The sequence below is a fragment of the Budorcas taxicolor genome, chromosome 2 (genome assembly GCF_023091745.1).
Source record: "Budorcas taxicolor isolate Tak-1 chromosome 2, Takin1.1, whole genome shotgun sequence".
Classification (NCBI taxonomy): Eukaryota; Metazoa; Chordata; class Mammalia; order Artiodactyla; family Bovidae; genus Budorcas; species Budorcas taxicolor.
The window spans coordinates 173,145,157-173,158,422 of record NC_068911.1 but is presented as its reverse complement, the minus strand read 5'-3'; the positions used below and the strand labels follow the sequence as shown (position 1 = coordinate 173,158,422).

General features: G+C 48.4%; 1 protein-coding gene across 1 annotated transcript in view; it reads right to left on the bottom strand.

The window, feature by feature from the left end:
- Window positions 1-2,969, bottom strand: part of IL22RA1 (interleukin 22 receptor subunit alpha 1) — a 30,148-nt gene extending 27,179 nt beyond the window's left edge. Inside the window, exon 1 of the mRNA XM_052664329.1 lies at window positions 2,704-2,969. Coding sequence (XP_052520289.1) covers window positions 2,704-2,746 — 43 coding nt within the window. The 5' untranslated portion in view covers window positions 2,747-2,969. The remainder of the gene's footprint in view (window positions 1-2,703) is intronic.
- Between the last annotated feature and the right edge of the window lie 10,297 nt (window positions 2,970-13,266).

Below are 13,266 nucleotides of genomic sequence, written 5' to 3'. Positions count from 1 at the left end.
CGCATGCTCAGAGGGCCTGGTTGGCTGGGGTGGGAAATAGACAGGTGCAGACCCAGCTGAGTCAAGGCCTTGAGGCCTGTGTGTACGTGTCTTTGATGTGATGTGTGCCTTTTCCCCACCCCCAACCCAGTCAGTGACGACGACTGCCAGAAGGTCCAGAGAGTGAGGGAGTGGAGAGTTATTTACTCCATACAGGATTTCTGCAAGAGGGGTCCGTGGGCTTGGGAGGCATTTGTGGGGCAAGGAAAGTATCTCAGGATAGCCCGACTCTGCTGTGTATCTGTCTGCTAAATCTAAGGCCATATCCCTCTTGGAATCTGGGTGGATCAGGCAGTCCCAGCAACTGCAGAATTCTTTGTGTTCTCAGAACCCCTAGACTGGGGTCTTAGGGGCCGGGGGTTTCTTCCTGCCTCTAGCCAATGTGATGGATATGGTGCTGAGTCCCACAGTATGGCTGGGATCTTGTTTGGATCTGAGTCTTGGCAGAACTGGGGTCTGTTCTGGAGCAAGGGACTTCCAGATGGTGCTAATGGTAAAGAAGCCGCCTGCCAATGCTGGAGACAGAAGAGCTGCAAATTTGGTCTCTGGGTCAGGAAAACCCCCTGGAGGAGGGTGTGGCAACCCCCTCCTCTAATTCTTGCCTGGAGAATCCCATGGACAGAGGAGCCTGGAAGGCTACGGTCCACAGGGTCACAGAGTTGGACATGACTTAGCGACTGAGCATGCACTCACTGAACGGAGTGAGAGGAGTTGCTCAGTCGTGTCCGACTCTCTGCGACCCCATGGACTGTAGCCCACCAGGCTCCTCTGTCCATGGATTCTCCAGGCAAGAGTACTGGAGTGGGCTGCCATTTCCTTCTCCAGAGGATCTTCCCGACCCAGGGATCGAACCCGAGTCTCCCGCATTGTAGACAGACGCTTTACCATCTGAGCCACCAAGGGAGGGGTCCTGGATTCAGAACTGGGTCTTAAGTTGAGGCAGGGAGCCCACTTGAGGTCAGAACTCAACAGTGACTTCAGGCAAGGTGGCGAAGTCAAGAGCAGGCAAGAGAGAGGGATTTGAGAGAAGGCCAGGGTGTGCCCGGGGGTGGGCTCACCTATGGTCTGCTGGGGGAGGGTAGCTGATTGGAGTCAGTATCTTGGGTGGGCCACGTGGGTTTGGAGGAGGCAGGTGGCTGAGGCTGGGACATGCTAGGGAGGTGAAGGGCCCAGGTTGGATGGAGACGGGGACCCCTTTCCAAGAGGGAAGTGAAGTTGGCTTCCTGAAGTCAGGTGGGTGGACCTTGGCAGACCCCCCTCTTTTAGGGGCTGTTGAGGGCTAACAAGATCTCCCCCTTTTCTCCTGCCTACTCATTCCTTTTCCCTCTCAAATTCATTATCGGCTCCTCAGCCCACGTCGTCTCTGTGCTTCCTGGGTAAAAGTCTACATTGTGAAATCATGGGGAGACGTGTATTGTCTAGAGATTGACAGCCTGGGAGATCTGATCAAAGGAAGTTTTCGCATTTGCTAGGAAAAACAATTCTACGTCAATCAGTTGGGAAGTTAAGGACGAACAAGCAAAAGCAATTCAACTTGCTCTGAAATCAGCCAAAGAATTCCAAAGAAGGCGTCTGGGTCTCCAGAGTGAACTTACAGACTCCTAACAACTTCCTAAAGGCTGGTACCCCCGGGTCCCACATCGTGAAGGGCCGATGGTCCCCAGCCAGGATAGGTGGGGGTCTGGAGGGACAGATCTGGGGTCTCTTGGGGGGGAAGCATCAAGTCTCCTGAACTTATCATGAGTTCAGTAGGCTGGGAATGCCCGGCTTGATGCCCAGGGGAGGGTGAACTGGAGGGCTGGGACAGCAGCTGGAAGCCCCGTGGATCCGCGCAGCACACAGCAGGCACAGTATTGGAGGGGCTGGAAGTTCCAGCCCTTTATGGCCTTCACCCTGCACTTCAGCTTGAAGGGACCTTGTGGCAGCCACCCCTCCCCCTTCTTCAGCTGGGACTATGCTTTCACTTTCTCAGAAAGTTCCCTCAATTTTATTAAACATCTCAGGGAGCAGAGAGACAATCTAGGATCTCAAGCATTGGTCCTGAAGTTCTCCATAACCGTACATCAAAGAATCTACTTTATTGGCTGTGAAGACTATGCCCTTGAGTCCCGTTTTCTTAAGAGCGCTGGTGTTTGAAGACCTGTTAGTGCCACAGACCTGAGCACTCTGTGAGAAAGGGCTCTTTCAGGTCTGGCACAAGGGGCTAGAAGAGGCTCCCTTGGGGAGCATGGAAGGAGGCAATGGCCGGACTCAAGCTTTGTCCATCCTGATGCTTCCTCACCTCCCCATGTCAGGCCGGCGGCAGCCAGAAGCAGAGGAACAGAAGCACAGCTTCTACCAGAAAGATGTGAGTTGTCCAAGGATGTCTGTCTCCCTCAAGCTAGTTCTCCATCCGCTCGGGTGGGAGCATCCACAGATTCAGACGGGTGAGAGTCTTGAGGGTCAGTTTAGTCTCTGGAAGAACCCAAGATCTGAGAGACCCTCTCCACCCCTCTCAGCAACCTGAGCTGGTATCTACTTCTCCCCGGAAACTCCCAGTGCAGCCCAGCAGAGAAGAAACTGAGACTGGTTATGCTGGGGCTGGATGGGGTTCCGGGGGGGGACAGCCCTGATCATTGACTCCTGGGTAGGGGCACGTCTGAGCGCAGGGTGATGGGCACTCACCGAGCAGGGATCCCGCCGCCAGGATGGTCAGTAGTGTCCTCATCGGGGCCAGGCACAGGGCCCTCTTCCAGTCTCTACTCCAGACTGAGCCCAGAGGGAGGGCTGAGAAGCTTTGGCGCCTTGGCAGCTGGCTCCACCCAGGCACGAGGGCGGGGAAAGGAGGAAAGGTGGGACCTGGGCAGTGGGGAGCTGGGTACAAAGGTGCCTGGTCCGTGTGCTTCGGAATTCCAGGTCCTGGGCGGGACCCAAGGGAGTTCCCTTCCTAATTGCAGAAAACAGCAACAGTGACGGACTGGCTTGTTTATCTGGTCCAGTGGCTGATTCATCCTAAAACTCTTCAGTGCTTTATTAGGGAACTGATAGGCAGGAAAGACAAAAATAATCCATGATGTACAGCCTTATCTGGGAGCAAGTTGGCACTGGGTATCAAAAGCTTGTAACTTACAAACCACCTTTTGCCCCAGTGATTCCATCCACAGGGATTCACCCTGAGGAAAGCAACTAGAGCAGAGGCAGGAGCAGAAGATATGTTCTGGAATGTTCCTTGAAGCAGAGGAAAAGCTAGACTCCTTGGTTTTGTTCTGGCAAGAAGAGATAAATGTATTTGCTTGTGTCTTGTGCTATGTATTGACGTTGGTCCGCCATGATGTATGCTGGGCTTGGGAACAGCTTTCCACCCAGAGAGGCTGCTGTGGGTGAGAAGCCCAGGCCCTCCTACCTTGAGCCTTTGGACTTTGGAACCTGCAAAACATTAGGGGAAAAAAAAAGGATCTGAGATTTCAGTGACTCTTTCTACTGTGCTAGAGATGGGGGCACAATTCAGGAATGGGCTTTTGGTTGGGGACCATGAAGATTCAAACTGCTCACCCAAGCTGTCTCTCCATGTGCAGCTGGATCTATAGGGATTACATGATATCCACTGGGACTGGTGTTTAGGCAGTGATTTTCCCTTTCTCACTGGGCCTCAAGAGAAGGTTGAAGGGGCCTGGACTCTGATGAGGGTGGACACTGTCAGAGATCTCTACCTCTGTGGAGAGTTTGGCCTGCTGCAGTCACACAACAGCTGGCTGAGTCCTGTAGCAGGACAGCTGGGTCCTCAGGGAGGGTATAGGGGCCTTGGTTTTAGGATGTAGGAGGCTGTGATGGCCAGGGATCTGTATTTAAGTTTTTCTTTTCTGTGTTGTACTTGTTTTCTGTCAGCTCTGAGTCCTTGGTAAAATTTGTTTGACTCAACAGCCACAGTTAAGGTGTGTTTTGGGGGAATTAAGGTATGGCTTGGGACTTTATTTTTTTTTGGCTCCAGAATCACTGCAGATGGTGACTGCAGCCATGAAAATAAAAGACGCTTGCTCCTCGGAAGGAAAGTTATGACCAACCTAGACAGCGTATTAAAAAGCAGAGACATTACTTTGTCAACAAACGTCCATCTGGTCAAGGCTATGGTTTTTCCAGTGGTCATGTATGGATGTGAAAGTTGGACTATAAAGAAAGCTGAGGGCAGAAGAATTAATGCTTTTGAACTGTGGTTTTGGAGAAGACTGTTGAGAGTCCCTTGGATTGCAAGGAGATCCAACCAGTCCATCCTAAAGGAGATCAGTCCTGGGTGTTCATGGAAGGACTGATGTTGAAGCTGAAACTCCAACACTTTGGCCACCTGATGTGAAGAGCTGACTCATTTGAAAAGACCATGATGCTGGGAAAGATTGAAGGCGGGAGGAGAAGGGGACGACAGAGGATAAGATGGTTGGATGGCATCACCAACTCAATGGACATGAGTTTGGGTAAACTCTGGGAGTTGGTGATGGATAGGGAGGCCTGGTGTGCTGTGGTTCATGGGGTGGCAAAGAGTCAGACACGACTGAGCAACTGAGCTGAACTGAACTGTGCCAGTCCTGTCCTGTTAATTGCAGGAAACTGCATTTCCCAGACTCCTTTGCCAATGGCTTCCTGCTAGGTTCAGTGCCTTGGGAGGCACTGGAGGGAGACAGGTGAGCTGGAGGAGAGGAGTCAGGGGATTTCTCCCCCTGTTCCTCCACTTTGAGTGGCCTCCCCCAAAGGCAGTGTCTCCTCTGGGGCTCCCGCTGCCTCCAACCAGGCAGCCGCCACCATCTTTCGGTCAGGTGGCCTGGGCTCTGATAACATCTCCTTCCATTTTCCCCTTTAGTTCAAAGGATGGAGCAACTTCCTGCTGTGGTGACTCTCTGGGCTGCTTCTCAGTTCCTGAGTGAATTCTCAGCTCTTTCGTCACCTGGGCAACCAGCTCCCTTATGTGAAAGTCTCTTGGTTTGAAAGACTCAAGAGGTTTCTGTGCTCCTGACTGGACTATGATGGCTGTAGGGCCTTTGGTGACTTTAGGGACAAGGGGTCTTGGGGAGATCGCGGTCAGAGAAACAAGTTACAAAAATGCCAAGAAGGGCTCGTCAGGAGAGGAGCAGTCGCTGGAATAATCTGGGCTGGTTGGATGAGAGGACTGGCTGCAAGCCTGTAGGTCTGTGGAAAGTGAAGTCTTCCTTGGGGACTCTCAGAAACACCTGGAAGAAGGAACCTGTGAGAGAACTAGGCCCCCCATACTTAGGCTGGACTATGATTACGGGACTATTAATGACAAGGAAGACACCTGGATTGTTAAAGAACTTGGGAACATCCAGACATCATTTCTAATAGTAAAAAATAAAAGAGAACAGCATTCACATCTGACTCTAGGGGTTTGGTTAAACACATAACTATTAAGTCCATCAGATGCAGGATGAATGCGGCCTTCAAAACAACGCTGGAGAAAACCGTTTTGTGACCCAGGTAAAGGGTCACCACATTTTGCTAAATGAAAAGAAGCCTGGGGAATTCCTTGGTGTACAGTGGTTAGGACTCTGCGCTTTCACTGCTAACGGTGCTGGTTCAGTTCCTGGTTGGGGAACTAACATCCCGTGAACCGGCCACAAAGAAGCATGGCATGACCTATGCACCATGTAAGGCTTGTTAAAACACATACACACGCAGAGAAAAAGTTTGAGAGATATAGATGAAAACAATCATGGAATTATATCTGGGTGGTAGTAGAATTAAATGTATTTTTATTTTCCTTCCTTTGCTCATTTGCATTTTTTAAAGTTCTTATAGGAAATATATTATTTTATGACCGCAGCCACAAAATTAAAAGGCGCTTTCTCCTTGGAAGAAAAGCTATGACCAACCTAGATGCATATTAAAAAGCAGAGACATCACTTTGTCGACAAAGGTCCATCTGGTCAAAGCTAAGGTTTTCCAGTAGTCGTGTATGGATGTGAGAGTTGAACCATAAAGAAGGCTGAGGGCTGAAGAATTGATGCTTTTGAACTGTGGTGTTGGAGAAGACTCTTGAGAGTCCCTTGGACTGCAGGAAGATCCAACCAGTCAATCCTAAAGGAAATCAGCCCTGAGTATTCATTGGAAGGACTGATCTGAAGCTGAAGCTCCAATATTTTGGCCACCTGATGTGAAGAGCTGATTTGTTGGACAAGACCCTGATGCTGGGAAAGATTGAGGGCAGGAGGAGAAGGGGACGACAGAGGACGAGATCATTGGATGGTATCCCTGACTCAATGGACATGGGTTTAAACAAACTCCGGGAGGTAGTGAAGGACAGGGAGGCCTGGCATGCTGCAGTTCATGGGGTCACAGAGAGTTGGACACGACTTAATGGCTGAACAACAAAACATTAGGGAAAAGTACGGTGGCAGCGCAGCGCAAGTGGCCGCTGAAGTGCCTCTGTCTGGGCTGACCCGTCTCTGGGGATTTCTTTTCCCTCAACCAGAGACCCCTTTCTTCACAGCCAGCTGGGATGGTTTCTTCTCTGCTCACAACAGCTCCAGACCATCACAGATTCACTCTAAAAAAATCCTTCCAGAAGATGTGGTATAAATATGAATATATATAATGGAATATTACTCAGCCTTAAAGAAGAATGAAATAACTCATGGATGGACCCAGAGATTACATACCTAGGGAAGAAACACAAATATCATATGCTACCACTTACACGTGGAATCTAAAAAAATGATACAAATAAAGTTTTTTTTTTTACAAAACAGAAACAGACTCACAGATTTAGAAAACAAACTTATGGTTACCAAAGGGGGAAAGGGGAGAGGGACAAATTAGGAGGCTGGGCTTGGCATATGTGCACTATTAAATATAAAATAGATGATCAACAGGCAGATACTGTATAGCACCAGGAACTCTGCAGTGTGGCTCTTCGATACTCTTGTGGTGACTTACATGAGAGGGGGATCTGGAAAAGAATAGATTTCTGTATATGTATAGCTATATTGCTTTACTGTACACCTGAAATGAAAGCAACACTATATATTTTAAAAAAGCAACATTATAAATCAATTCTACTCCAATACAAAATTAAAAATTAAAAAATTCCTTATTGAACTCTGGTCTGCTGTGTACTTGGCATTGTCCAATATTATTCTTGAGTTGTGCTCATGTTTATGACTGGAAAAAAGAGGCTCTGGTGGGGGCAAAGTGGGGTGCCAGCATCATCTTCAAATATCAGACAGGCTGCTGCAGGGAGAAGGGTTTAGCCCCTTTTTGGTAACTGCCTCCAAACAGGAAAACCAGAGTACAGAGTAAGGGGACATATTAAAGAAGCAAGTTCCTTTTGGTTTCAGGAAGCAGCTCTCCCCATGAAGGTGTGGCCGACTTTGTGATGGGCTGCACTTGGTTGCTGCGGGTATTCAGTGAGAAGGTAGGACCACTGGGAGATGCCCCCTAGATGACCTCCTTCTCTGGCCTCTCAGGTTTAAGGTGTTTGTCTCCCCAGTGAGGAAGAAAATGTTCTGAGCGCACAGAGCACCCCCTGTATTTCTCGGTACCCTCCTCCGTACTCTCTCTGTATCCTTTACAGAGCAGCTATCCTGCACCAACTTACAGAACTGACCTTTATCTCAGCAGATTGCCCTTGCTAGCTCTTTGACTCAGACAGCCAGAAAAATGCACGTGTTTTCCCTCTGATAAAATTTTCCAATTACACCTTGCACTGTCCTGCCTCTGAGTCTTTGCACAAGCTGTACCCACTGCTCAGAACACCATGTCCATCCCACTTTAATTCCTCTTCATTCTTGACTGCTTCTCAAGCTCACTTCCTCCAGGAAGGCTTCCCCTTGTGATCAGCTCACCTGGGTAGATTAGGAGGCGCAGCTCCCACGGCCCCCTGTCTCTCCTCCAACCTGGTAAGTATCACACCACATTATTTGTTTCCCCATTTGGGGAACAGAGCATGTAACTTGCATCCTGCACGAGCTGATACCAAGCGGGTACCCAGGAATATTTGCCGGACGAATGAATGTGCTGAGGGAGCTGGCCAGGGCTTCAATACTGGCTGCGGAATACCCCTAAGCTGTGGAAAAAGCATTTCCTAAAATGACAAATACTCAGGGATGTGACCTGCTTCTGTCCCTTCTCTGAACACCCAGTGATGCCAGAACCTGTTCTGTAGAAGCAAGAACATTAGCAGGAAGTGGGGTGTGCTTTGGGGGAGGCGAGTGTTGTTTCCATGGTGATTCAGCAGTGAGATGATTGAAAGGGGTCCCTGACCATTCGTGGATGGGAGGAGCAAGGGATGAATCTGTGACAATTCACCCCAGAGCCTTTTATTAAAGAAAAGAAGCATCATATTCACTTTGGAGTCATCTGCCTCCAAGCCTGGCTGTGTTAATCAGGGACATTGACTTAGATGTTCCAAGTTGGGAGCCTGGGTCTGCTCCCACCCTTGCACCTGAGTCCAGGTAACCTTGAGTAGACTTTGGTCGCTCACTGGGCCTCTGTCTATGAAGGAGGCTGGGGTCTAGGAGTCCTTGAAGGGCCCCTGGGGCTCAAATGGCCTCTGCTTCTATGTCACTTTGAGGTTGGAATCCTCTCCTGAGATCCTGGAATTCCCTACCCGGTTGTTGCCAGTGACACAAACACAAATTCAGCTCAGCAGTCAGTGACTCTGCTTAGAATTTTAGCTGTCTCTCTCAGGGTAAGGAGTTCCAGCAGCCTATTACATGCTAGCAAGGTCATGCTTCCTCATAAAACATTAAGAATACCCTGCATCTCATGCCAGGATTGGGGAAACAGGTTTGTATGTACCCTGGGAGGCAGGAAGTGAAAAGATTATGGGCCTTGGGCAGACAAACCTAGGTTCAAATCCTAGCTCTGCCAGTTGCTTGCAGTGTGCAGGTGGCTTAAGCTCTCACCCTGAGCTTTCTCATTTACAAAAGAGAAAAAGAGCCTCTACTCTCAGTGATGCTGGGAGGGTTAAACAAGCTGATGTCTCTGGGCCGTTTCGGAGGACACTTCCTGCAGTGAGTCTTCTCTGTTACAAAATGAGGAACCAAGGATCAAGAGAGGACCCTTAGAAACCTTGATAAAACACCAGCCTCCTGGGTATGCAGGCATGGAGATGGCAGGAGGTGGCAATCAGGACAGTCATAAATATCCACTTGGAAGTTTGAGTTGGCAGGAGTTTTTGAGGCCAAATTCCAGAGACGGGAGAAGTAAGGGCCTGCATCCTGCAGTTCAGGCGTTGAGGCTGGATTAGAGCTACAGCCGGCTCACTAAGCGTGGCCGAGAGGAGCTACCCTGCATCCGAGGTCAGGGGCGGCGGCCGAGAGGAGCTACCCCACATCCGAGATCAGGGGCGGCCAGGAGAAGCCACCTCATGCCCGAGGCCAGGGGTGGTGACCTTGAGGAGCCACCCCGAGCCCGAGGCCAGGGCCGGCGGCCGGGAGGAGCAACCCGAGGAGTGGTGGCTGCGCAGGGAGGGCCTAGAGGAGCTATCCCACATTCAAGTTCAGGAACGGTGGCGGTAAGGAGATACCCCTCATCCAAGGTAAGGAGCAGCGGCTGTGCTTTGCTGGAGCAGCCGTGAAGAGATACCCCACGCCCAAGTAAGAGAAACCCAAGTAAGCTGGTAGGTGTTGCAAGAGGGCATCAGAGGGCAGACACACTGAAACCATAGTCACAGAAAACTAGTCAATCTAATCACACTAGGACCACAGCCTTGTCTAACTCAATGAAACCAAGCCATGCCTATGGGGTAACCCAAGACGGGCGGGTCATGGTGGAGAGGTCTGACAGAGGTCCACTGGAGAAGGGAATGGCAAGCCGCTTCAGTATTCTTGCCTTGAGAACCCCATGACAAGTATGAAAAGGCAAAATATCAAAAGAGGGACTCCCCAGGTCATTAGGTGCCCAATATGCTACTGGAGATCAGTGGAGAAATAACTCCAGAAAGAATGTAGGGATGGAGCCAAAGCAAAAACAATACCCAGTTGTGGATGTGACTGGTGATAGAAGCAAGATCCGATGCTGTAAAGAGCAATATTGCATAGAAACCTGGAATGTCAGGCCCATGAATCAAGGCAAATTGGAAGTGGTCAGACAAGAGATGGCAAGGGTGAACGTCGACATTCTAGGAATCAGTGAACTGAAATGGACTGGAATGGGTGAATTTAACTCAGATGACCATTACATCTACTACTGCAGGCAGGAATCCCTCAGAAGAAATGGAGTAGCCATCGTGGTCAACAAAAGAGTTCGAAATGCAGTACTTGGATGCAATCTCAAAAACGACAGAATGATCTCTGTTCATTTCCAAGGCAAACCATTCAATATCACAGTTATCCAAGTCTATGCCCCAACCAGTAATGCTAAAGAAACTGAAGTTAAACGGTTTTATGAATACCTACAAGACCTTTTAGACCTAACACCCAAAAAAGATGTCCTTTTCATTATAGGGGACTGAAATGCAAAAGTAGGAAGTCAAGAAACACCTGGAGTAATAGGCAAATTTGGCCTTGGAATGCAGAATGAAGCAGGGTGAAGACTAATAGAGTTTTGCCAAGAAAATGCACTGGTCATAGCAAACACCCTCTTCCAACAACACAAGAGAAGACTCTACACATGGACATCACCAGATGGTCAACACTGAAATCAGATTGATTATATTCTATGCAGCCAAAGATGGAGAAGCTCTATACAGTCAACAGAAACAAGACTGGGAGCTGACTGTGGCTCAGATCATGAACTCATTGCCAAATTCAGACTTAAATTGAAGAAAGTACGGAAAGCCGCTAGACCATTCAGGTATGAACTAAATCAAATCCCTTATGATTATACAGTGGAAGTGAGAAATAGATTTAAGGGTCTAGATCTGATAGATAGAGTGCCTGATGAACTATGGAGTGAGGTTTGTAACATTGTACAGGAGACAGAGATCAAGACCATCCCCATGGAAATGAAATGCAAAAAAGCAAAATGGCTGTCTGGGGAGGCCTTACAAATAGCTTTGAAAGAAAGAGAGGCAAAAAGCAAAGGAGAAAAGGGAAGATATAAGCATCTGAATGCAGAGTTCCAAAGAATAGCAAGAAGAGATAAGAAACCCTTTCTCAGCGATCAATGCAAAGAAATAGAGGAAAACAACAGAATGGGAAAGACTAGAAGTCTCTTCAAGAAAATTAGAGATACCAAGGGAACATTTCATGCAAAGATGGGCTCAATAAAGGACAGAAATGATATGGACCTAACAGAAGCAGAAGATATTAAGAAGAGGCAGCAAGAATACATGGAAGAACTGTACAAAAAAGATCTTCACGACCCAGATAATCATGATGATGTGATCACTAATCTAGAGCCAGACATCTTGGAATGTGAGGTCAAGTGGGCCTTAGAAAGCATCATTATGAACACAGCTAGTGGAGGTGATGGAATTCCAGTTGAGCTGTTTCAAATCCTGAAAGATGATGCTGTGAAAGTGCTGCACTCAATATGCCAGCAAGTTTGGAAAACTCAGCAGTGGCCACAAGACTGGAAAAGGTCAGTTTTCATGCCAATCTCAAAGAAAGGCAATGCCAAAGAATGCTCAAACTACTGCACAATTGCACTCATCTCACATGCTAGTAAAGTAATGCTCCAAATTCTCCAAGCCAGACTTCAGCAATACGAGAACCGTGAAATGCCTGATGTTCAAGCTGGTTTTAGAAAAGGCAGAGGAACAGAGATCAAATGGCCAACATCTGCTGGATCATGGAAAAAGCAAGAGAGTTCCAGAAAAGCATCTATTTCTGCTTTATTGACTATGCCACAGCCTTTGACTGTGTGGATCACGATAAACTGTGGAAAATTCTTCAAGAGATGGGAATACCAGGCCACCTGACCTGCCTCTTGAGAAATCTGTATGCAGGTCAGGAAGCAACAGTTAGAACTGGACCTGGACCGATGCAGGATACAGCATGCTTGGGGCTGGTGCACGGGGATGACCCAGAGGGATGTTGTGGGGAGGGAAGTGGGAGGGGGGTTCATGTTTGGGATCGCATGTACACCCGTGGTGGATTCATGTCAATGTATGGCAAAACCAATACAGTATTATAAAGTAAAATAAAGTAAAAATAAAAAGTTAAAAATAAATAAATAAAATTAAAAAAAAAAAAAAAGAACTGGACATGGAACAACAGACTGGTTCCAAATAGGAAAAGGAGTACGTCAAGGCTGTATATTGTCACCCTGCTTATTTAACTTCTATGCAGAGTACATCATGAGAAACGCTGGACTGGAAGAAACACAAGCTGGAATCAAGATTGCCGGGAGAAATATCAATAACCTCAGATATGCAGATGACACCACCCTTATGGCAGAAAGTGAAGAGGAACTCAAAAGCCTCTTGATGAAAGTGAAAGAGGAGAGTGAAAACGTTGGCTTAAAGCTCAACATTCAGAAAACGAAGATCATGGCCTCTGGTCCCATCACTTCATGGGAAAAAGATGGGGAAACAGTGGAAACAGTGTCAGACTTTATTTTTGGGGGCTCCAAAATCACTGCAGATGGTAACTGCAGCCATGAAATTAAAAGACGCTTACTCCTTGGAAGAAGTTATGACCAACCTAGATAGCATATTCAAAAGCAGAGACATTATTTTGCCGACTAAGGTCCGTCTAGTCAAGGCTATGGTTTTTCCAGTGGTCATGTATGGATGTGAGAGTTGGACTGTGAAGAAGGCTGAGCACCGAGGAATTGATGCTTTTGAACTGTGGTGTTGGAGAAGACTCGAGAGCCCCTTGGACTGCAAGGAGATCCAACCAGTCCATTCTGAAGGAGATCAACCCTGGGATTTCTTTCAAAGGAATGATGCTAAAGCTGAAGCTCCAGTACTTTGGCCACCTCATGCAAAGAGTTGACTCACTGGAAAAGACTGATGCTGGGAGGGATTGGGGGCAGGAGGAGAAGGGAATGACCGAGGATGAGATGGCTGGATGGCATCACGGACTCGATGAATGTGAGTCTGAGTGCACTCCGGGAGTTGGTGATGGACAGGGAGGCCTGGCGTGCTGCGATTCATGGGGCCGCAAAGAGTCGGACACGACTGAGCGACTGAACTGAACTGAGAGGAGGCTCGACTGAAGCGACTGAGTGTGCTGCACGTGTCCCGTGACAGGGCTTCCCAGGTGGCGCTAGTGGTAAAGAAACTCCTGCCAATGCAGGGGACAGAAGGGGTGCGGCTCCCTGGGCAGAATTCGGCCCTAGCACCAACCAGTATCT